Source organism: Phalacrocorax carbo, chromosome 2, assembly GCF_963921805.1.
Source record: "Phalacrocorax carbo chromosome 2, bPhaCar2.1, whole genome shotgun sequence".
Lineage (NCBI taxonomy): Eukaryota > Metazoa > Chordata > Aves > Suliformes > Phalacrocoracidae > Phalacrocorax > Phalacrocorax carbo.
Genome location: NC_087514.1, coordinates 148,106,330 through 148,131,272, shown reverse-complemented (window position 1 = coordinate 148,131,272; position 24,943 = coordinate 148,106,330). Strand labels below are relative to the sequence as shown.

The 24,943-nt window shown below is 37.8% G+C and overlaps 1 protein-coding gene across 1 annotated transcript in view; it reads right to left on the bottom strand.

Moving 5' to 3' along the window:
* Window positions 1-290: 290 nt before the first annotated feature.
* ARMC3 (armadillo repeat containing 3) overlaps window positions 291-24,943 on the bottom strand; it is a 61,114-nt gene continuing 36,461 nt past the window's right edge. Inside the window, exons 12-21 of the mRNA XM_009503531.2 lie at window positions 18,766-19,015; window positions 17,512-17,648; window positions 13,928-14,096; window positions 12,936-13,036; window positions 11,766-11,861; window positions 10,158-10,247; window positions 6,292-6,489; window positions 3,591-3,753; window positions 1,939-2,073; window positions 291-617 (exon numbers count right to left, since the gene is read on the bottom strand). Of these exons, the coding sequence (XP_009501826.2) occupies window positions 504-617; window positions 1,939-2,073; window positions 3,591-3,753; window positions 6,292-6,489; window positions 10,158-10,247; window positions 11,766-11,861; window positions 12,936-13,036; window positions 13,928-14,096; window positions 17,512-17,648; window positions 18,766-19,015 (1,453 nt within the window). The 3' untranslated portion in view covers window positions 291-503. The remainder of the gene's footprint in view (window positions 618-1,938; window positions 2,074-3,590; window positions 3,754-6,291; window positions 6,490-10,157; window positions 10,248-11,765; window positions 11,862-12,935; window positions 13,037-13,927; window positions 14,097-17,511; window positions 17,649-18,765; window positions 19,016-24,943) is intronic.

The window sequence follows — 24,943 nt, the reverse complement described above, 5'->3', positions numbered from 1 at the left end:
TTAGATCTCATTTCTGACACTCAGGTGCATTACAATTTTGAAGTGACAGAAAGCTAATACAAAGACAAAAATTGTGAAAGATAAAACAATCTCCACCCAATATTTTTGGATCATCAGAGTCTGCATTATAAAGCCTGTGTAGTATTTTTTTTGTTTGTTTAGCTAATCGTTTTGTATAAAGTAAGCTTGTATATCTAAAATACAAGTTTCCAAATTTTCATTTTGAAGAACTTACTTTTTGTCTTTTTTAAAAAAATATTGACTTTTATTAGAAACAACAGAAATGGTTTTGTTTTTCAAGACTTCCTAAAACAGAGTAAGTCACACTTTAACATTATGGTTCCAATTCAAAATAATGGAATTCTAATGTAGGAAAACTACACAAAATGTTAGCTAGTAGGAAATTAATTCTTATTTTACTTCCATTTACTGCACTTTCAAAGTTGCAGGTTCCTATATCCAGTCATTCCTGTCAGTGACAGCATAGCACTTTCATCAGTCCCCTACCTGCTACACAGCAATGACAAGAAACACATCCTCACCTTCCACTCACTTCTGCTAGCATATCGTGTATTTTGTTTCCAGAGTTCTTTTTCACTCTGATTTCTAGAGTACTGCTGAACATAAGGTAAAAAAAGGAACATGAGCCCATATAAGTGAATTTACAACAGAAAGATACAATGTTCCCCAAAGGGCTACCAGAAAATCATGCTGCATGTCAGAGGAGGAAGGAGGGGGAGTAGTGGGATCCTGCTCGTAAGCAGTAATGAACACAAAAGATTTAAACCTCCTCAGACCAAAGCAGACTATGCAAGTGACTGAGCTTATACAAACATTAAAAAACTGAAAGAACACAGACCCCAAACTTATCACATTTTGGTGGGCAGGAAGTAAATGCCTTGTTAGCATTCTGAAGTTCAGTTTTGCACAACGTTGTCTCCATTGGCCTAACTTCTGTACAGGACCTTTTCTCAGTTTTCTACAGTAAAGTAAACTCACTTGATAGTGGCACTCCCTGAAATACTCTACTTCAGTACATTCCTGGCACCTTCACCTGAAAGTGTTTATAGAGTGTTCTAGCCCATGTTTTACCTCCCTCAGATACAACATCACACTTCAGCAGCACCATGTTACCAAAGGCTGCAAGAAATACAAATTCCCTGTCCAAAACTGCTCCTTTCTCAGAGCCTATTTTATCTTCAAGTGAAAAATGAAGAATTTAAAGGGAGATTGCAAGCAATAACTTATCCATCATCTGTCTTATCTGTGCCAGGAGAAAGAGTATTTACATTCATCCAGAGTATGTTATTATCCATAATTATTAACTTTGCCAAGTTCCAAGAAATATAAATGGGATATTTTCTACAGAGGCTGAAAGTATACTATTATCTTAGTTCTTCTAACTCTCAGTTCTTGGGTTGTTTCACACAAGAAATTGTCCAGATGTGTTTAGGTGACTTGTTATTTCACCAGATGTCCTATTTTCTTGCTTCATGGACATATAATTCCTATAAATTGTGCATGGGAGTTGAAGGAACATAAGAAAAAAAGAGAATACACTGTATTTTGGAAATAATGCAAACCTATTTAATAAGTTTTATAATGTTAGCACATACCAAATATTATTGATCTACTAAATTTTCATCTGTCGGTCTACAGTTTAGTCTTAAAATAGTACCAAAAATTAATGACATTTCTAAGCATTGAGGTTGGATACCTAAAATATGTTTAATTAATATTTAGGACAACATACCAGATATGCTTCTTTTTGATAACTGGATCTGAAACCCCTTATGTTTAATAAATATTAGCACTGCAAACATCTTTAAAATAGTTTTTTTTTTGTGAAATTTGTCAAGATGATTATATATGTTTGTACTGATCTGCCTCTGCACTTCCCTGTTTTATCAAAGACCCTGGCTCAAACATTAGATCTACAATATACTCCTGAGGAGGGAGCAGAAGCCCAGCTATTCCTTGAGGAGAGTCATCAACCAATTTAACTTCATTCCAAGCTCTGTTATACTTGCCACGAACTAAGCTACAGCCAATGCCAATTCTGTCTGCTATCACCTAAAAAGGAAAGAAAAAGGCATTAATCACAGTTAATACATGTAGCTTGTGCAATATACAGCAAGGCCAAGTGATGCTTAAAAAGAAAACAAATACCTGAAAGGCCAAGAGCTTTCTTGAAACAGACTTTGTACATCTCTAAAGTCTTCCAAAGTGCAAATCTTTATTGTTGGTTCTGCTTAGAAACTGTAGGCTTTTAAATGTGTCTCTACCATATTCTACACACAACATGAAAAATACTCATTTTAACTCTTTTCAGACCCTGATACATTTGTTTATCAGCCAGTCCTTCAGATCTCAAATAAAGTGCAACACCCATAGTACCCAGCAATGTTTTTTTTTCTAGTTGGACGACTTATTTCTGAATAACATTTTGAAGAACTGTGTATACAAGCAGTGGGGTGTAGGTATGTTGCACACATATAGCTAGAATGAAATATTAAGTGTAAAAATGTAACATTTTTATCAGTGTAAGTTTAGGACTGCTGCTTTACTCCAAAGCACATTCCTTGCTTTTCAGCCCTGCAAATTTGGGAAGCAATGAAATGTGAGGCAAGTGGCTGCAAGATGAAACACCTGCCTTTGCTCTGTGCTGCGCTGTCACTGACAGACCTATAATGGTTTCCAGCCACAAAACTACTTTCTCAGAATGTGTCTGCTGTGAAGGAATGAAATCCTGAAAGATTTCTAACTTGTTACAAATGGACAAGGATATCCATTGCTTAGACTACTGTGGCTTTTAGAGAGATGATCCATCCCTACAAAGGTTTCTTAGGGCAGCGGAGTGTAAAAGAACATCAGTGCTGCTTCAGCACAATTAATTCATGCCCTCAGACCTCCACAAAATGTGTCAGGAACTTACTTTCCCCATGGATACCATAAATTTAGGATTGCAGTCTTTCTCCTGTGTACTGTTCCCTAGGTCCTTCCTGCTTAATGTGCTAGGCCCTTGCTTCTCTTTTCCTCTCCATCCGAAGAGGAGAAAAGTCCGGCTACCCAATAGCCAAGGAAAAAGGATGGGACAGATAAGCAGGCTGTACCAGTACATCTCCACATGAAGACACAAGAAATAAATCTTCCCAGTCTAAGAAACTAGAACATAAAAGCTGTTATATCCTGTCATAGAATACTGGATAGATACCAAATAAAAATTGTCCCAACAAGTTTACATTTGCAGCATGGAAAAAAAAGGAAGCTGCATAATTCAATATTTTACAGTTTACAGAAAATGTAAAATGTTTTGACTCTCAATCAAATATTTTGGCTTTTTGCCATTTATCAAGTATTCTGCTGATATCACTTAAGACAATTTAATGACAACAAGAATGTTTACAGGAAGAAGCGATGCTGGCTTTCATTCACTGGGAAATCAACTTTGCCAGTGAAAAGTGACTTAAGTGTATACAAAAGATTTTACATGAGTATAAATATTATATTACACTGATGGAAGTATACTTTAGTTTATGATATCCATTTAACATCAATAATATTGTGTTGTAAAATAAATGTTAATGTACCTTGAAAAGTAAAGCCCTGTGATAGAATGTCCCCTTTTTGACTTTCCCGATAGGCACAACGTTGCATTTCAGTTCAAACTCTATTTCACTTATGTGAAGTTCCCAGTTGAAGTCATGTAGTTTGTCTCTTTCTATCGGGCCACCCATCTTGTCTGCAACAAACCTGTTCCAATTTATACCAGGATCAATGACATCTGTAATTCCTCTTGCATGTATCACAAAAATATAGCAAAATGAAATGTATACAAGCAATAAGTGAATGACATATAAGACTTTAACACTTCTGCTATGTTTGCTTTAATTATTTTACTTAGTAACTCCTATTTTAAATATGCTCCCTGTTAAATATCCGTAACCATAACTCAGGTGATTCACATTTGTCACAGACCTAAACCAAGGTGCAACAGCTGTCAGCAGAGATTCTGGAGAGGTCTAGTATAGACACAAAGTCCTCAGGGAAAATCACCAATAACAGTGTAATTACTGAGGAAATAGTTCAGAGCTAGTGTTCATCTTTACAGCTAACAGATTATGTGAGCTACGTTTTACAATCCCTAGCCTCTCCATTTGTATCAAATAATAATAAAGGTGTGAGAATATATATGACAAAAATAAAGCCATAGGTAATGATACCAACATAGTAAAGCAACTATATCCAGAACGGGTACTTCAACTTCTGTATATGCTTTCTTATTCAGTGTTAGGTTTACAGTTGGACTCAATGATCTTAAAGGTCTTTTCCAGCTGAAATGATTCCATGCTTCTATGATTTTATGATTATCTTGAAGCCAATATCTGGGCAGTGAGGGGCATGTATTTATCCATTTAAAAAGAATGGCTCAGTGAACGAAGCAGAAGATCAGAACTCACAATCTGTGCAAATGCTGCCATAATTATGTCTTTGGGGTGATTGTGCACTCACAAGATCAAGTCCCTGCCTCCTCATACACACACCTTCACCTCCCCTACGCATGGCCCCTGCACGTGAAGTTCCTCAAAGCGTCCTCGGCCACAGGCAAAAGTATTATTGAACATTCTCACTCTGGACAAGGTGGCGCAGAGCTGACATGGGAATCACAAGCCACTGCTTCAGACAGGAAGCTAAAATCTGCATCACCTCCTCTGCAGTAACTGTGAACAGGTTCTGTCCTCACAGTACATGCAAGGCAACCTCAAAAGCAGTATTTCTCAAAACTTAGGGCCTGAGGAGGTACTGTTGCAACAGCGTGGGTACAGGGAGTTATCGCTGAGCAGGCTAGACATGGTATCTTGAAGTTGCGAATTCCTGGATGGGTGAGCCTGTAGAAGTGTGGGGCACCAGGCAGTCACTTGTGCTGCTTGTGCCTACAGCCAGCCCTCAGTAATGAAATCTTCTTGGGCCTACATGCACACCACTCTCGTGCGCACACAAAGATGTACTGTGTTTGTTTAAAAGGAGAGAGCCAGCACTATTGCATGTTCCCTCATCTTCTCTGGCTCCCTCCCCGGTGAGCACAGCAGGAACTCTGCTCAAGCTGCCAGGCGGCCAAGGGCTGCTGCAGCTGCCTCCTCCTCCCCTTCCTATTCAGCACATACTATTCAGGCAGCTGCTTAAAATGGAACGTACACATAAAAATCCCCACAGAAAACATTCTACTTAAATTTCACGTGATTGTTTTGCTGGACTGTGTGTCTGCAAGTACTTCATTGGTGTGTTTGAAGAGTGGATTTGAAAGAGCGTTTTATGGATTCCACCTTGAGGAAGGCAGCATGATTTATACACAGCTGGATAGTTAAGGATGAATATCTGCCCTGTCACTTTTTGCAATCAACAGAAAAGTCATTCCTCATATCACATTAGACCACTTCATTAAAAATGAGAGTTAGTAGAAGAAACAAGTTTAGTGAGACTCAGCGGGATCTGACGCCAAACTCTCCAGATTCAGGAGGTAGCCGGGAAACTGCTAAGATAGTAAAGGTTAAACTAAGGAGAAGATGAAAGCAGACACACTGCTTGGAGATGACAGTGATTGGTGCCCAGGCTGAGTAGTCAGTGTAACTAATGAATCACACATTGATAACAACAGTCTGTACATGCACCATTTCAATATTCTGGCACTATTAAATCATCAGGATGTTAATTACAGCAGCACCTAAGAACTACACTCAAAAAGTCTCATGTTTTTGGCTCTATAGGAAAACAAAACACATGAGAGTTTCTGTCCCAAGGGGTTTCCAAACGAACTAGGCAAGAGAGATTGTAAGAGAAAGAACAGACACGATATGTGTAAGTTGCAACAGTCTCAGTATTAGGCTAGGGTTTTAGCCTGTGCATTTAGGCTCCACAGCACCTGGGTCTCTCCTGTTCCTTGGTGATATAGATGCTATATGCAGCTGATGTGTTCATTGGAAAGGACCAGTACAGATATATAAATGGAAAAAAACCTGAAATTGTCCATATGAATATTTTCAAAATGAGAAATTTGTACCCTTTTAATGCAAGTGATATTTTATTTTTTAAAAAGTAAACTGATTGCAACAAAATTATAAACAAATTATAAAATCTAGAATTATGTCAAAACCCTGGACCAAAGCTGATGTGGATTCCAATTAAGGATGGAAAAAATAAAAAGTTTGGAAAAGCTGTCCTTGGATGAGAAAACCATTATTTTACCAGTTCAACTTATTTGCATTATTTATGGAAACACAATTGGGTACTCACTGTGCAAGAGCCACAACCTGTTCCCGGGTAGTAGTTAGTGGTAGAATTGTTTTTGAAACATCATTAATGTAATCCAGTAAAATGAAGTCAGCTGGTCGTAGCCAATGTGAATTTTCTAGGTTTATTTCATCCTGGACTTTAGATACAATCTGCATAACTTCTTTCATTTTTTCCTCTTCTTTTTTCCCCTTCCCTTTCCTTACACAGAAAACAATATGCACTTATTTAGAATACTGTCATCTCTAAAGTCCAAATTCTGATATAGTAGTTCTCTAACAGGACATTTTAGACAAACTGATTTGGGGGGAAAGGTAGGGGAAATCTTTTCTCTTTATAATGAATAGTCCAAAAACCACAAAGCTGTAGAGAATATTTGTGGAACATGCCCTCAAGAGATGGTTAGGAACCAAATAACACTAGCTCCATATTAATATTCCTGTAAATTCTCATTTTATGTTTGTCTGTGGCTCTGATATGCTTTTCCCGTATATGGATTATCCAGGGGAGAAGACACCTATGTACAGCTACGTAATAATAACAAGAAGTTTCTAGGGACTATATAGGAAACATTTTTAGACACTTGCAGCTTGGTTGCATATGGTCATGAATTAAAAATCATGAACTCCCATGAGTTTTTACTCAATAGAAATTTGAACTTCAAATAAAGGAACAAATGGTATCAAAATCATGGGTCCTTGACAGGACATGCCAAGCAGTAGTCTCTGTAGTTGCAAATCCACATACTTCAAGCATTATACAAACTACAACATGGTTTGTCACACAAAGATTTTGTAAGTCATCTGTTTTTGCTGACTTCTTTCATTGTACATGCTACATTTTCACTAATGTTCAGAATCTGAAAAATGACTGTGGTCCTGGACAGGCATCATAAGCTCCTAGCAGAGGTATAAATGAACTGCTTGTTCGTCTTAGATAGAATACTGTGCATTTCACAAGTTATGCAGCAACTATAAAATCCATATCTTACCCGAGGTATTGTTAAGATCTATACAATCAGCCAGTTTAGGATTTTTCATTTGTGGGAACACACGGGACTTGTCTTTTGTAAGCGTTATGTCTTTTTTCAGCATAGGTCCTGAATAATTCTAATGTGGAATATGACAAAATTTTTTCCCTTTGTTTAAAAGTTCTGGCTTATTTTTTAAAATCCATACTATCTGTGGCATTCTTGGAAGGAAAAAAAAAAAGAAATAAAGGACTACTAGAGTACGTGGCTCCAGGGCACACTATCATTACTGTATGCTTTTCAAATTATTCTTATAATTTTTAGTGAACAGCATTCTTAAGGTGGAAGGCATTGGACAAATCAGAAGGGCATATACCATTATCAGTAGTCTAATTCAAGCAATTTGTCTTTGGAATACTTTGCAAACTTTTCTTTTACCTATTGAAATTTATCATATTCACAAAAAGCCCTTTTCATAGATTTCATAAAGCACTTTTTTTTAGAAGGATAACCAATTAAGATTTAATCTTCAAATTATAGAAAGTTCGCTACCCTCTTTCTGGTTATTAATTACAGTTATACTTGAAAAAAGCAGACAAACAGTTTTCTTTATCTAATGTGACCCTATTTAACTATAGCCAGGGGACCTTACAACGCTAGATTAAACAGCCACCTTCTTCTCCATTTATACACTTAAGATTATGGTTAAGAACACCCTGTTTAAAAAAAAAACCACCTGAATTATTCCCACCTCTCTGGTGTCTGACTCAGGGGGTTTTCAAAACAACAATTTCTACAAATGGTATAATTCTTTTTCCTTGACAATTTTCTCTCTTTGTGCCCTACTATTCCCTTCTATTCTCCCAGTATTTTCTTTTCCATATAAAAGGTGCACCGCTAAATTAAAGCGCTATAGCAGGAGAATTTGTTCCCTTTTTCTATCTGCTCAAATGACTTTTGAATCACTCTTATCCTCCTCCTTTCCAGTTTTCAGGAAGAAAAGACCTGAGAAGGATGGGTTTGAACAATGGTTTGTTTGGGGTTTTGCTGCTTCTTATTTCTCTGAGGTGTGACTGTGTTCTTTTTCTTGGTGGAATGGCTGATATAAGGTTGTCCCCACTCCTCAACTCTTCAGTTCACCATGACTCTCTAATATTTATCTCATAAGGAACTATGGAGTTGCTTTCTTACAGATCAGTGCTATGAAGTAATCACTAACCTTTGCAACAGACTTCTGCTATCTTTTCCTAGCCTCTTTTTTATCCCTGCTTTATTTACCAATGGGAATTATGACATCAGAAAAAAAAATCACTCCCCTTTCCCAAAGCTGTCGTACTACACGTGAGACATTCTTGCTGCAAATGCAGAGGAACATTGCAAAGGAGAACTCATGGCGGTTAATAGCCTCCAAGCTGTTTCAGATTCCTGTTGCAACTTCAGTACAGAAGTCCAAAGGGTCATCAGAGAGTCAGTGTGAGGAGGAAGGCAGCCCTTACAATATCCTGCCACCAAAAGACATCCATAACACCTGTTTTCTTCCTTTTTGCATAGCTTAATGCCTTGGCTGTCTTTAGAAAGGGAGTAAATGAGCATTGGCAAGTATTTGCTTAAATGCTGTACTGGAACATAGCATGGAATAAATGCGCATTTATCAGTCTACATTAAATATTATCTTTTAGCCCAGTCAATGTGTATATCAGATATGCAACTGTTTGATCAAAAATGTTTCTATCTGTCTATGCAAATATATGTCAAACTATCAACTAGGCACTTCCTCTACATCTAATTCAAACACTTCCAGCAGACAATTAAACTGCCCTTTCTCTTAGCTTTCAACTATGGTTTATATAAAGTAGTATCACTTTTTCAAAACAATGGCTTTAAACTGTGGTCAGTAGTACTTTGCAAAACAATGATGAACAGAAACATATGATCAAAGGAAAAAAATACTTAGGAAGAAAGCCTAAGCATGTTTGAGACTTGGAGTCAGATACTGACCTTCAAAAGTAACTCCCATATATCTCACAAATTAATAATAATAATGAAGTATGAATTATGGATTCAAAATGAATGACAATGGGGCTATAAATCATACAACTTGATCATGACATTCAAAAGCAATTATTTTGTACTTGAAGAAAGAAGTCTTTGTATCCCTGCAAGTTTACTATGGGAAATTGAACAAGGTATTTGTTTTTTCCTAAAGAAAATTTTGTGCTTTCCAAAAGTGTTATGACTGCTAACAGAGCAGTGTGTGATTGACATAAATTACATTAAAAAGCAACTATCCAAGGGTATCCTCATCTCACACTGTAATAAACAAACTTCTTGCCAGAACAGGTCTCTAAGCACTGCACAGCTGCTTGAGACTATGCAACATGGTCTATGGTTCTAGAGCTCTAGAGCATCTTCTGAGATGAAGGAGTCCCCCACTGGCGCAGAGCAAACATAACTGGGGCTCAATATATTCCCTTGCCTCCTACCCCTTTTTTGTAAACTGACATACTGGTGGTGGGCCATGACCAAAGCATGCTGGGCAGCAGGAGGACCTGGTAAATGAGCAGAAGCTAGCATAGGCCTGGTAGGACACTCAGGATGTAGTATCTACTCTTTTGCATTCTGAAACAGGAACCTTCCACAGTGTGATTCATATGATCCATTTCAGGTATCTACTACAAAATGCTTTAAACTGAATTCCAGAAGTGCTTGCAGTCCGAATAACTAGTCAAATGTAAGCGTCTGCCTTGTAAGTCAATAATTTTCGGACAGACTTATCTTACAGTTTGGGTCCTGATTTAGGTCAGAACCTCAATCCTTCACAGTCAGTAGCTATTATCTGTCAACAATTTGCATGCCAGTTCTAAACAAACTGATAGACGTATAATTCAAAGTATAATACCTTAAGCCTTTTTCTCTAGTGCTGCTTTTGCTCAGTGAAGACCGTCGTCCAGGTAACTCCTGCTTTTCCTCTATTGGGGATACCGCTGAACTGTTGAGATCACAAAGCAGGTCCCATTTTTCTCTTGATTTCATCTCTCAAGCACACACAGATACATACATACATACACAGAAATATATAAGCAGTCTAAGACATCAACCATTATCTCTATCAATAAAATGCCTGTATAGACAGTAGCATATGATAATTCATGGATGAGCTCCAAGCTAAAAATCGCAAACATAGTATCTCAGTTCCTACAACAGATGCTCCATCTCTCCCTTCTTTTCAAACCCTGCAGTGCTTAGCATTTTGTAGTGCCCACCACTGACTAGAATTAACAGCCCTGAGGCATGGCTAAGGCCCCCTACACCATAAAATAAGGAATATAACAAAGTCAGGATTGGAACCCACAGAAACCAGCATAATAAATGGTCAGCTCACTAAGTTAGCTAACAGAAAAGTCAAGGAGAGTTGTAGGCTATATCACATTCCTAGCAATGGCTAGACACCATCCCACTGATGGCAAGGAGGCTCTATTTGGACTGGTTTTGGAATCGTGAACATTCCCCTGGAATTAGGCATGTACACCTGCCTTCTCTGAAAGGCACTATAGTGGTCGCGATTGTGCTGCTGTTTTACATACAGAGTTACTGGTTCAGTTGGGAGACAGTGGTTCAGTTTTCTTCCACAGGAACAAACTAAGGGTTAAGCATTTTGTATTAAAAGTAATGAAGACCAGGACTAGAACTTAGGTCTCAGCTCTCTCAGATAAGTGGCCTAACAGCTGAAGTAGAAAGCTCTGTTCATTATGCCTCTTCATTAGTAAACATTTACAACGAACCAGAATAAGACTGCTAAACCCCAAATATCATGTGATCAGCTGTCTGCAGGTGGGAGGAGCAGGCTCACATCCTCTTTCTGTAAAAGAAATTAATTTTCCACAACAAGGTTAGAGATTCTGACCAATTTTGTATAAGCAGACAAGCCCACCAGGTCAGTTCCGCTGAAAGGAGTGCAGGACTGTACCTAGTGTATGGTATGGATCAGAGGGAGCCCTGCAAGAGCTAGGCATTTTTAGGTTTGTTGCTGTCAAAACTAGGACAGTTCTGAGCACACCCTTCTCAGCTTTTAGCCATCCATGGAATTTCACTAGCATAAATTTAATCTAGAAATAAGGATGCATGTAGGCAGTGTAGGAACTTTCGTGGGTCTAGGTTCTAAATCAAGAAAGAGCTGCTTCTACCCTAGTTTTCCTGTGTCTTGGTTGTCAAGCTGTAAAATAACAGCATTTCACTGCCTCCTAGGGATATTGAAAGGAAAAACAGCCAAATAAATGGCAAATGTTCAAATACAGCATGAAGAAGGAGGATAAATAATTACTAAGATTGACAAAGGAAGATTACTGCAATTAAGAGGTGAAAGAAAGACTCCAAAAACATTTTTAACATTGTATCTGAGCATTTGTAATGTGTTAGAAAATCTTCTATAACCATTTTCAATCAGAATTCTACTTCTAATGTTAGAGAGCAATGACAGAGCATTGACAAGTAAATCTTTAGACCATACCTTGCTTTTTCTCTACTGCTTTTTCTTGAAATAGAAGGTGACAAGATAGTCTGTTCATAAGATGAATCTTGTGCCTTTTCCTCTACTGCAAGGACACTGAAACAGAACAAGATATTTTTTCATATTATTTGCAGAGATAGTATTGACACGTTAAGCTATGAAAATGGAGTTCTGATTTTAAAGGACAGTTAATATATTCATAGGAAGTACATAAGTGGAAGACATAAAATAATCACTAATAAACCGGATACTGATTCAGGGACCAAAAATGAAGTACGGAATACCAAATGATGGACATGAGTAACTGGTGAGTAAGACTGCTGCCAAGGTGCAAAGGCAAGAAGCTGTATCAAAGTCAAAGAAAGAAAACATGATAGTTAAAGACAACTCTAGGGATCAACAAAGAGCATGGAAGTTTAATTTGTCATAGATATTCTCAGACATCTTTATGGTGTCATATACAAGCTTAAAAGGGAAGCTAATGATACTGTAAACCAAATAAGTGATGTGTTGACAGAGAAGAAGGTTTTGGACTTGCAAAATATTGGTAGAGCATTCTTTGATCTGTGAGACTGTTTACAGGAAATGACTCCCAGTTAAACAAGCCCAATACCAACTTCCTGCATTCACATCTAAGATGATTTGTTAGGCTGGCTTCAACTTAAACAGAGAAGAAATGGACGCAGGCTCTTTATCAAGCCTGAAAGCTTGATGCTTGGCTTTGTCCTGCCTCTTGGGATGTTGTGCTTAAAATTCCACGCATTTGTCTGTACAAGATTATCAAATCATAGGTTTCATTGCTGCATGTTGACATTCAGCTTAGATGACATAATTATTATGGCAGATGACAAGCTTTGTTGTAACTAATAAAACACAGGGTGTCCCACCATCAGGAAGGGTGTTAAATGAATAAGTCTTAACGGCTAAGTTAAAAAAAAGCAACTCAACTGAATAAATCTTTTCTGACTAGAGGGAAGAGAAGTTATTTTCCAAATTATTATTTTATAAAATACAAATCTTTTGCCTTCTAGTACATAAAGCATTATGCTGAGATCTCTCTATTTTATGTATGTGTCTACGTATATACTATGTAGTTTGTACTGGAAACAGTGGAAACAGTGGAAAAGATGAGCTATTGCAATAAATGTTGGTAGATCAAACATGACTCACTCTTCTCGTGGTTTAGCATTAATGAAGATTATGGCACGACGGTCAGTAAGCTTTTGCATACTCAGTTCCTCCAATGATAAAAATTTCACTCCAGGTTTTACCTACAAGAAAATTAGAATAAAAGAGAAGGTGTCCTGTTCAGTTAAAGATGAAGAGAAAAAAATACTTAAAACATACCTAAAGAGTAATTTAAAATTCCTAATCTTTAACAGAAGACATACATAAGAACTTGTAAAGCCATTGAAAATATGTGAAAGTGGTTTAATCTTCATTTGCATTTTCTTAATAAATTTTCTTAGAAAAGATTGTTTATAAATAATTTAACTTGTATTTATTGTTACTATGTCATTCCAAGCAGTTCTAGAATAAGGAAATGCTCCAGCCTCCAAAGGCTTTACAATATAGGACAGAATTTTCAAAAGGAACCAAGTGCTTTAGGAGGAGGTATTTCACTAATTTCAGTAAGACTGGTATTCCTAATTCATTTGGGCATTTTGAAGAGTCCTCCTCAGATGTAAACTGAACAGAGCACTAACAAGTGATACATAGTGGAGTCATTCTGTTTATGTAAACAGTGCTTTGTGAGAGGAAGGGTCACGACCAAGGTAAAAACATGAACTCTCTCCTTCTTTAACAAACAAACAAAAAGTCCATAGGTCATTCAGTGTCAGGTTAGTATTAAGTATACTGCAGGGAAAGAGACCAGAAGAACTGAGGTCTGAGAAAGGATCTGGAAAAGCACTAGGGGCTGCACAGCTTACATAGGATTGGGAAGAAGAGTGCACTGGGGAATAGCATGAAGATGATGAGATTTCATCCATGAAGAAAGACAATCAAAATAAATTAGTATAAAAGCTGGGAAACTTCAGGACAAGAAACCAAAGTATTTTACAGAGCCAGATTCTGGCTTTTGTTGTAGTATTCTTACTTTTTCTAATCAAGAAGAAAATTCTACTCTTTCTAAGGAGAATAATGTATTTAAAGTAGCTTACCTGGCCACAGTCGTAGAATCCATCAGTAATGATGTTACTTGATGACAAATATCCCATCTGGCTGTACTTTTGGGGAAGATTGTTATCAAGTAGCTTTTCTAGAGCAGCTTCACTAAAGCTACTTTTGCGCCCTGCTGATAGATTAATTTCTTCTAGGATGTCTAAAGCACTGTTAAACACAATACAAAGCTAATTCATCATTAAATACCAATTAATTGTTATTATATAATTCAGAGTTAGATTTCAGCATTGCAAAGGCCAAGACAGATTTATTTCCAGGTGTTAGCCTGGTGCCGCCTGGGCCAGCAAGGAGCTGGCTGTGATGCACAGAATTCTTTCTCTAGGGGAGGAAAATGCCTTGCAGTGCTTAAAAGCAAAAAGCAATTCCTTTAGGCAGTTAAACAGTTACATAAAGAAATGTTGACAGAAGGATGTTAGGTACCACAGAGAACTTGAGAAAAAGGATGTAAAAGCAGAGTAAAAGGAATAATGTTCAGAGCTGACCATATGAAAGAGTTTGGGGAATCTCTCTCTCTCTATCTCCCCCCCGCCAACTTGCAATGCAATTTGCAGATTCCGTTACAAAATGTGTGAATCCTTCTGGTTTAGGACTGTTACTGTGTGTGGGGAGGGATAGTTGGCAGAGATTTGCAAAACATGCATGAGCATGGTAACACAAGCAGTTGTGTCAGCATTACCAGGTGCAGGACTTTTGCATCATGGAGGTAGAAACACATAATCATGTGGGGACACGGAGGAACAGGAATTCAGCTTAAGCTGGTTTTGGTGCTGAAACCCACATACTGATAACTTCTGACCCAAGAAGCTTAGGAAAAGGTCACTAAGAAAAATGAAGCTGAATCAGGAGAACATAACATAGCGCAGTTTTGGAACTGTTTAGGAATGAAAACAACGGGAAAAAAAAGGGAGATATATTCATGTGTGTGTGTATGTGTATATTCAGATTTATATCTCTGTGTGTCTATACACACATGCAGACATTCTTCGCATCCTAAGGAATCAGTTTTTTATATACATGTAATGAATTCCACGTTTAAGCTGCCCATTTCTCTCTGTGAACTACACAGGGAGCCTCAGCTGTGGACGTTTACAATGTAGACTTCTGAAGGTACATCAGATGGATTCCAGAGAACAAGTTTTTCAGGCAAGGCAAATGACAACCTTCTCTTTTAGAAGACAGCAATGGGAGAAAATAGTGGAACAGCAGTACAGGCTATTTGTCACACAGCATACTGCAACAAAGTCATGTAACCAGCAAGTAATGCAGAGAAGGATTTTAAAGGGTAAAATGAGTAAGAAAAGCCTAAAGAGTAGAGCAGCGTCGAAGACAGATGACATTACAGGCACAATGGCACATTATCCACATGTGGAGGAAAGACAATCCAAAAAGGGAAAAATAGGGCTGCACCAAAAATTCTGCAAAGACACAAAAGCCAAAAAAGCACTAATACAGAAACAGAAACACTGACACTTCCAACAGGGAAGAAAAAGTAAGGGAAAAACCCAAAAGACCCACAGGCAAAGTGAGATGCAACTATGCAGGGACTGAAACAAAAATAAATGTTTCATATGCTGCGAGTCAGAGAGGAAAATGTAGGCCTGTTACTCAATGTGGGAAGAAAACTCATAACAGATGGCACAGAAAAGACTGAAGTGTCTGATGCCTTTTTTGCTTCAGTTTTCATAAAAAGGGTGCAAGCAGATGCCTGGCAGTAATATTAACAAGGAGGTGGAAACAGTAGGCTTAGCATGTCTAGAATAAGTTTGAAGAGACAGTTATCAGTGCCTGAGGAGATTTACCTCATACTACTCTATGAATTGGCAAAAGCAATCTCTGAACTATTTATAAGTATATCTGAAAATTCAGGGAGGACAGGCTAGGTGCCAGGAGAGTGGAGAAAGGCAAAGATAGTATCTAGATTTGAAAAAGGAAGAACAAGGAAATAATAGAGATCATTCAGCCAAATTTCAGTGTCCAAAGGACACCATATCAAATTATTAAACAGTTTGCAAGCAACAACAGATAAGATGGTAAGAAATGGCCATTATGTATTTGTAAAGAATAACTTGTGTAAAGCCAATGTAATCCTTTCTGTGATAGGGTAATTGCCTTAATGTATAGGCAGAAGAAGTAGATGTGAGATATGAGATGCATCTGAGATATGTTTTGACTTTAATAAGTCTTTTCACATATTTCTACTTGAATACTCATGAGGAAGTCAGGGAAATATGATCTACATGAAAATAACATGAAGCAGTGCCTGACTGGTTGAAAAACTATGCTTAATGTATTATTATCAATAATATGCTGTCAAAATGGAAGGACACATAAATTAAGAGTCCTACTCCAATACTGTCACAAAGAAGGGATTAAATAACAATAGCGCTATATGCAAGATATAGAAAAGAAGTACTGAGCTTTATTTGATGGTGGTATGACCTCAGCTGAAGTACTTCTTCCAGGCTGGGAGATGGCACTTCAAAATGGCATAAATAAATGAGAGAAATTCAGAAATGTGTAAAAAAATGATACAAGATTTCAAGACAGAAAGAAGTTGAATATTTTTACTTTGTCATGAAAAGGAAACAGAGAGGAACATGGAACGTGAGAAAATTCAATTAGTTAAACTCAAATTGCTATAAAAAGGTGGTTATTCAATCCCACTGAAAGTAGGACAACATGTAGTTGAATTGATTTGCTGTAAGGGATATCTAGAACTCAGAAACCCCTTCTAATTGTAAGGATACTTCAGCACTGGAACGGGTTATCTCAGAAAGTTGTGAAATCCCCTCAGAATTAGTATTTACAGTTAATAAGCAAAAATATATCAGTGTACCTGATTCAGTCTTACAGTGGGCAGATGGATAACATCTCCTCTGAGATCCCCTCCAGACCTAAATTTCTGAGATTCTCACTCTGCAGAATCCCCTCACAGTTTGATTTTAAGTATCTGTGCAGTAATCAGAGAAGCGTCCAGCAGAGGGAGCAGGGCAATTACATATGTTTTAATTTAACAATAACTAAGAGAGTCACCCTGTATAAGAAGCCCTGTGCCACAATTCTTATAACTTAACCCAGCTTTTGTAATTCAGATATTAATATATGGAACTTGGAGCTTTAAGAAGGAATAAAATAGAGTCTCTTTTATGTGACACTTCAGCAAACCTGCAGTCAACCAGAGTTTGTAAACCAAATTTCTTTGAGTAATAAGTACAATTTACTGCATATTGACCTTAGCCTGAAACCTTAATTTCAGTTTCATATGTATGTGGCACTGTAGTCCCTAATTTTGACATCGTCAATATAAAGCCTAATTCAGTCACAGAACAATAAATGTTTTTATAATTCCAGATGGTTCTCTCTTTGGGCTTGCATTCTTAAGACTTCTGTTACTTAAAATCAATACCATTTCATCTGTAACATCTGTGGTGCAAAAGTAGTTTCTGCTTACCGGAAAGTTAAGCTAAACTTTCATTATTCTGCTATCAATATGTAAAGATCAACTTAATAGAGTTCACTCATCAAAATCTTCCCTCTGCCCCGTGATACTATTTCTACTCACCCTAGCCTGCATAGTTCAACAGCAGTTAGTTCATCACTTGCACAGACCATAACAGCCCAACAGACATTTCTTCTGACTTCTTCATTCTTCGAATGCAGCAATTCAACGAGTGGTCCTAGTCCACCTGCATTTCTGAACTATACAAAACATGAAGACATTGCCACTTACATATTTCCTTCCGAAATATTCAAGTCTTGTAGACAAGCTATGCTGGGGGCTGGTAGAAAGGCAATTTATGAGCATTCTCTGCTTCTGTGAACCCTGCATAGGCTGGAGCTCAAGCGAGCTTCAGAGTGGTTCAAGGCACACATGCCTTCTGGCTCTGGCTTGCTTTTCAGTTATGAGATTGCAGTGTGGAAACTGAAGAGACTATGCAACCCAACACTGCCACGGAGAGTTACACAGCTTCTTCTGTGTTCTGTTGCCTCCTAGCAACTAATTTACATGACAATATATTTAAATTTGTATTGTATTGGATGTATGACAATCTTATTAACATCCTGTTCTCTTGTGTGCTACAGTATCTTTCCTATACACGCTGGAGGAAATATTGCTCATTTAGATTTTTGAAGAGAACGACATTTAAGGACATTGAAAGAGGTAGATTAATTGTCTATGCCCCTTATTCATGTCCTAATTAACAGCCTTGACCCATGAGAAATCCCCAGCTTACGATCCATGAATGCACATATCACCATCCTTATTTATGAAAAGAAAGTAATATGACCATTGATAAACAGTGAAAAGTTCAACTTGCTGGATGCCACTGATCAAAGGATTAATTATATTTTGAGTTTTATTTGAATTACATTTACTCCATGCACACCCAGTATCTTATAAATCAAGATCAGACATTGCTGTTCAGGCCTTGAAAGTGGGCAATAGAACAGTACTGAGGGAGAGTAAAGAGGACAGAATTTCTCATCTTCTAAATACAGCTGACAGGTGCAGCTGAGTGAAACCTTAATGTTTAATGCTCACAAACATGGGGATTAAGCTATAGCCCTGGTTAAAGCTCATTGAAGCCACTGGAAATCTGTAAAACGATTTGGGGCGAGGGAATACATCAGTAAAAATACAAATTAAAGAAAACCCTTTCCAAGTTCTCATGACAAATGGAGCTAAATTCAGCTGAACAAACCTATGGTGAAAGTGAAAAATTAGTTACTGTCTAGAAACCCTGGGACTTTTACGAGACATACAAAATGCAAAGATCCTAGGTAAGTATAACACAACCTCAAAGAAGAGTTTTACCTCAGTTCTTGCATCAGCATGACAACCAAATGCGGCCACGGCAGATGCTGCTTTACTTTGCACTTGGCTGTTGGTCGAGCGCAATGGTTCTACAAGCGCACTCATAACACCACGGCTCTGGATATTTATGCGGAATGGCTCTTGCATGGCGAGATTTGTTAGCACTGTGGCAGCATTAGCAACGGCTCCATCTCTCTGAGCATTCAAGGTATTTACTAATGGCTCAATTCCTTCAGCCTTAGCAACAGCGCTAGCAAAATGAAGGCAAAAAAAGAAGAAATTTTTGTTATTTTAGGACCATTTTTTCTTCTTAGTGTGTTACACTTACCAACTAAATCAGTATTACATTTCAAGAATATAAAATATTCTTATCTGCAATAAATTGCAAGATGGTAGAAATTATTCCACTGGCTTCATACAAGCTGATTTAGGCAGCAGGAGTACAACAGACACATCAGCATAAAGTTCAGGGCTGGCTATGACTGTGGTTCCACATCAACTAGTCTACCAGCAGCAGATCCAGCTTAAATATTCCCTCTGCCCCCAGATGATCATTGCCGCCATAGCTAAAGGGTGCTGCCTCTCAGCAGTGTTGGGACAAATGCTGGGGTGGCCGAGTTCTGAGCTAGACCTGCAAAACCACCTGTTTGCAAATAAAAATGGGGAAGACTGTTGGGATTTTTTAAAGGATCAATTTCATAGATATGGGTTAGAGAACAGCCAAGAAAAAACAGTTGAAGAAGCACTACTGAAGAAATCGTAACTTCAGGCAGGAGACAGCAGAAGGTGCACGCAGCTGCACTATTAGAGGACACATTTGCACATGACTTAAATCTGATGTGCTGCAAAACTAATAGTCAGGTGGCCCACATCCCAGTCACAGCAGAAGGAACTGGCCTATGAGCACTTTGTTTTAACACTGTTCTGCTTCTGGCACTCACTGGGACAGTGCCTTTTAAAAGAAAAAAAAAGTCAGTTTCATATTTAATATCTGGGATAAAGAATATATTTGAAAGCCACTGGTGACATTGCTTATACTGATAGTAAAACTCTTGACTACAACTGATGCAGAACCTGAAGAGAGAACCTAGCCTGGCTGAGGGGAAACTACAGTGCTCTAACAAATCTGAAAAGGCGTATGCTTTTGGGTTACCACCTCGTTATGTATTCTTTGGTTTCTTTGCCATAGGCAAAAGAGACTACTGATTCATATGTAGTTTAGATCCTTCAGATGCCATAAGATATTCGATAACTTAAGATTTTTGTTGAACTTCTTGCCAAAATTTTGCTTTCTACTAAACAACAGAAACTTACTTCTTTGTCTACACCATCTTGCATTCATTTCAGTGGTATTTTTTCCAATGTCATTATAAACCAGCACACTATAAAAATTGAATTGTATTCCTTCTGAGTTTATATATAAAATTTGATCAAATGATTTGAGGCATATGTCCAATTTACTATCTGCTCTTAGCAATTTTACATTGGGCTCATCTGTTTGTTAAACAAAAGTTGGCAATATTGTTAGCAATGGAAATGCGCAGATGGCAATTTGAATTTTCACTGCAACTGCTTTTTATACCCCTTTTAGTACACTTTGTCTATATCAAAAACATAACAAACTCTCTCACCTCTATACAAGCATATCTAAGCACTTCAACAATGGAAGAGTGTACATTTTTTATAAGTTTTGCTAAACTTCTGTCAATACATTAATAAGAGAAATCTGGATGTGAAAATCTTACTTTTGCTGTAACAGCATCTTACCAGAAAACTAACCAACCTTTTGGTAACTTTCACAGTTACAAAATAAACATAAGCTTAGAAGTATTACATATACAGGAAGCAGCTATGCTATCAAAGACTGTCAAGGCATTGATAAAACCAAAAAAACCCTCAAGAATCTGATGGTCACACTCTCATGCAAACAGGGCAGAAAGCAGAATACACGCTAACCTGTGCTATATAATCCCATTACCTGGACAACATGACATAGATCTTACTGTGAACCAATCTTAGTGCAAATATCTCCAAATCATATTTTCAGAGAAGGGGATGCAGGTACTCCTGAGCATACCTGGAAAGAATCAGCAGAGGGCAACAGGATTTGTTACTCTGATCTCTGCCACAGCTATAAGCTGATGGCAGCTCACAGGTAGTGCTGGAACATGGGTGTAAGGAGGGCTGGCAGGCAGGCAGGCAGGCAGTAGCCCCCAGTTTGGAAAAACAGGGAGAAGGCTGCAATCTAGGGACTGAATGTGAGTAGGGTTATTAGCTTTGGTGCAGCATAAAGGTATGGCCAGTTTGACGTTGGCTAATTAACCCTCCTGGAGCACCAGTAACTTTAATGCAAGCACTTCAGTCTCTGTTCAGAAGTGAATCCCATGTTTTCAGATGTCCTGCACTGCACTCCTCAGAGTGTCTTCAATTAGCTGGATTTCCCCTTATCTGGTTATCCTCCCTCCCCTTCCCTCCTTGACCAGGTAAAGAAGAGCTGAAAATGTTTGGTTTGGTGAGGGTTTGGTTTGGTTTGTTGTTCGGGGTTTTTTTGGGGGGCATGGGGGTAGGGGGTGTATTTGGCTTGGTTTGTTTGGTAGGGTTTTTTCTTCTTTTTTACTTAGGTAAGGCAACTGTATTTCTAGATATAGTATTTTCTTCCCATGAAAATTTTATCTAGATTTCCAGCTTCAGGAGTGCTGTAGCTCTATCCAGGCTGCTGTATATGAAGAAATCCTGGACATGTTGATTGCACATAATCAGCTATGTACCACACATACCACAAGTTTCCCAGAAAACGTCACATTCATAGCACATGTAACAATGATATGACGTACCTGCTGGTAAAGCACTGGAGAGACTCACCATACATGCACACAGCCATACACAGTAAGGCATGTCTATAAGCTATCAGATTTACAGCATTACACGGTATATACACACATACCTTATCCAGAAAAAATCCCCAACCCAAAATCAAACAGTTTTTCCTGTACAATGGATACATAGAAATTTCAGGATTTATGGGACAGATCCACTGCCCATGAAATGCATCACTGCATCTCACAGGTGTAGTATATCCAGTACTTCTGCAGTAAGTATAGGACTTACTATTCCTATACTACACCCAATAACACATGTATTCTCCTGTAGGAAGTCCTAATAAACATTTAGTCCCTAACAGACTGATTCCCAGATGATACACAGAACTGAATGATGTAGCCAATCTCATTGGAAGCAGATTTACTATAATTTCCATAAAGCCAGCAAGCACACGAGTACTTAACAAAAGAGCAAGGTGACAGCTCCTCGTGTGTTCAGAGCTGACCTCAGCGAGGTACAGAGCACAGCCAATTTTCTCAAGTGCCACTCAACTTCAGAAAGGTTGAGAACCACTGATTTAGAAGATCATACATATTTATTTCAATCCTGCATTCTACTTGTGTGCAGATTCATTCTGAATCACAGTTTCATGAGTATAGTTTAATCAAGTAGCACAATGGATCACAAGGCAAAAATAATTAATGTTAGAAGTAACAACAGCAGGTAATAAGAGTTGAGGGTAACCAATACCTTTGAGAATAAGGTTTTAGGAGGGCACGAACACCTGAAGGCAACGCTGTGTCCTGATAACAGACATGTACAGAAGAGGTTATGAGGGAAGAAAGAAGAATGAGGAATCCATAGTTCAACTCACTCCTACCCCATAGCCCTCTGGAGAACACAGAAATCATGCTGCCACCCTGGGCCACAGAGCCCCAGCTGCTGAAGAGACAGAAGCGTCTGACTTCAGAAGGGAGCGGAAAGAATGAATATGCTTCAGTTTTTAAGGTGCTGAAATACTACAACATTAAGATCTAAGTACGGAGGTCCTTGCTCCCTTTCATCTTGGGCAGAAATATGCACTGTGTAGTTTTTTTATTACAAGGAAACAAAAGTCAGAAGAAGCAGCTTTTACCAGCACTGTCTTTGCCTAATGTAGATCAGCACTCGCCTCCCTCCCTGCCTCCAGAACACACTCTCCTTGAGACGTATTTTACTGAGATAGTGCGCTATCAGTGCTCCCACTCTAGGACAAATCCTCAAGAAATAAGGGAGCCTTGGCTTAGCTGAAAAAAAGTATACACTTTTTGATGTGGAAAATCCACAGCTCTTTTCCCCCATGCTGTGTAAAGATCCAAAAGACACCAGCTTCCCTAATCATGGAGAGAAAAGATTAGGGAAAAGGAAAGAAGACAATGACAAGGGAAAAAAAAAAAGATGTTGCATTTGCAATATCACCAAAGTTTTTTAGAAAAGTGCAAGCTATCTGAATCACAAACAAACAAACAAGAAAAACCAGACAAGATAGGTAGAGAAATTACAGAGTTCAAATTAAAGGTAAAACAGTTCAAATGTTATGATTGAGAAGCACATGGTTATGGCCATTAAGAGTGCCTAACCTAAGAGGGTTAGGAATTTACCTTAACCTGGGTATACATGGTGCAGGTACCCTAATGACCTTAACCATGCCCTGTAATATTCTGATTACAACTGAATTCAAATTACTGTACTCAAGAATAGCTAAAACATTTTTCTCAAGTGTCATTGGAAAGGCAAACATTAAAAGGTCAGATAATAAATATTTAATTTAAATTATTAATTTTAAATACACATTGTAACAACTTAGTAAAAGATATCTTGAAAATTCTCTAAAAGATGACTCAAAGAATAAATGCTGAGAGTTAGAGAACAACAAATGTTTTATGTACTGTTTTTACTGAAAAAAAAATTTAAAAGTTGACAATGAAATAATTACCAAAAGTTTCACAATAAAAACCTTTTTCAAACAGTTACTTTGGAGAGGCATATGAATTTCACTCAACTGAATATTTAGTTGCTTTTGTTACCTGGGGTGCAATTGGAAAGCTCAGACATTGGTAGAGTGTTATGAAAACAATCATCAGTAAAAATTGGACCAAAACTCTGGTTTAGTTTGTTGTTGTTGTTTTAATTTTTAGGACTGTAAGCTCTCTGGGGCAAGAACCACCTCTTTGTTGGCATCACATCAAGCTTAATAGCTCTGGTACCTGACCAAGCCTCCTAGCCACGGTAAGAAATATAACAGATTATTTGCTTCTTTAGGCATAGGGAATGGTCTAGCCAGCTTTTCCACCTGAACAGAAGGTTCAGCAGAATGGAGAAAGCAACTCTCAGTGTTCAAAGAGCTGACAGAAACCACTGAGACTGTCCCGCAAGCCCTTAACCTAAGCAGCCTCCCATGGAGGGAGGATAGAGGGGAAGAGCAGTGGCACAGCTTCACACTACTGTTTGCTCTGGATTGTGTTTAATTTACACTAGTGAGATTCACACTTCATATAAATGGTAAACTATGTTTAGTTTTGCTTCTCCTACCACAACGGAACATAAACTGGTTTATATTAAATAATATTTTTAAGCACATCTATGCTGTTTACTTCCCCTTTCTAACTGAGGATTTAACACAATTTCTGCTCAGAAAAAAACCAGATTTTTCCTCCTCACAAAGGCCACTGGACTCCTTATGGACTTCATTTTCCAAATGTATTTGCAACTGCATGTTTAATTTCTGTGCAAAATTACTGTGATTGTGTGTGAGGTGCTTAGCTAGCCATTTATGCCTGCGCATATCTCATTTTCATACATAATTGCATGTAAATTATGCATAAGAATTATGCATCTAATTACACACACATTTTTTAAAATCAACTCTATCTGCGTTAAATCGCATGATTTCTTTTTCACACAAGGCATTTTTGACCCAGCTCTCTTACATAATTTCTGACTGTGAAAGACTGTCATAACCATAAGTTTGAAAAACCTCAAGAAATACATTTGGTTTTATCCCTTAAATGTATTAGTATTCTTCATTTGCCTTGTTATGCCATCAGAATAATCACATCCAATAAATGTCTTCTGCATTTACCAAAAAGTTCACTTTGTGATTTAATTATTTTCAAAAGCAATTGACTGTTGTATACAGTCACTCGTATTTTATTTAAAGACTAATATTACTTCCGTTTTCTTTACTATACAAGGGAAATTAATGTCAGTATTTTTATTCTGAGTAAGGGAATCTAGCACAGGAGACTAATCTACAGTTTGGGGCCCCTTTGTGCTACAATAAAAATATTGATGATATCAACAAACCATATTCATTTTT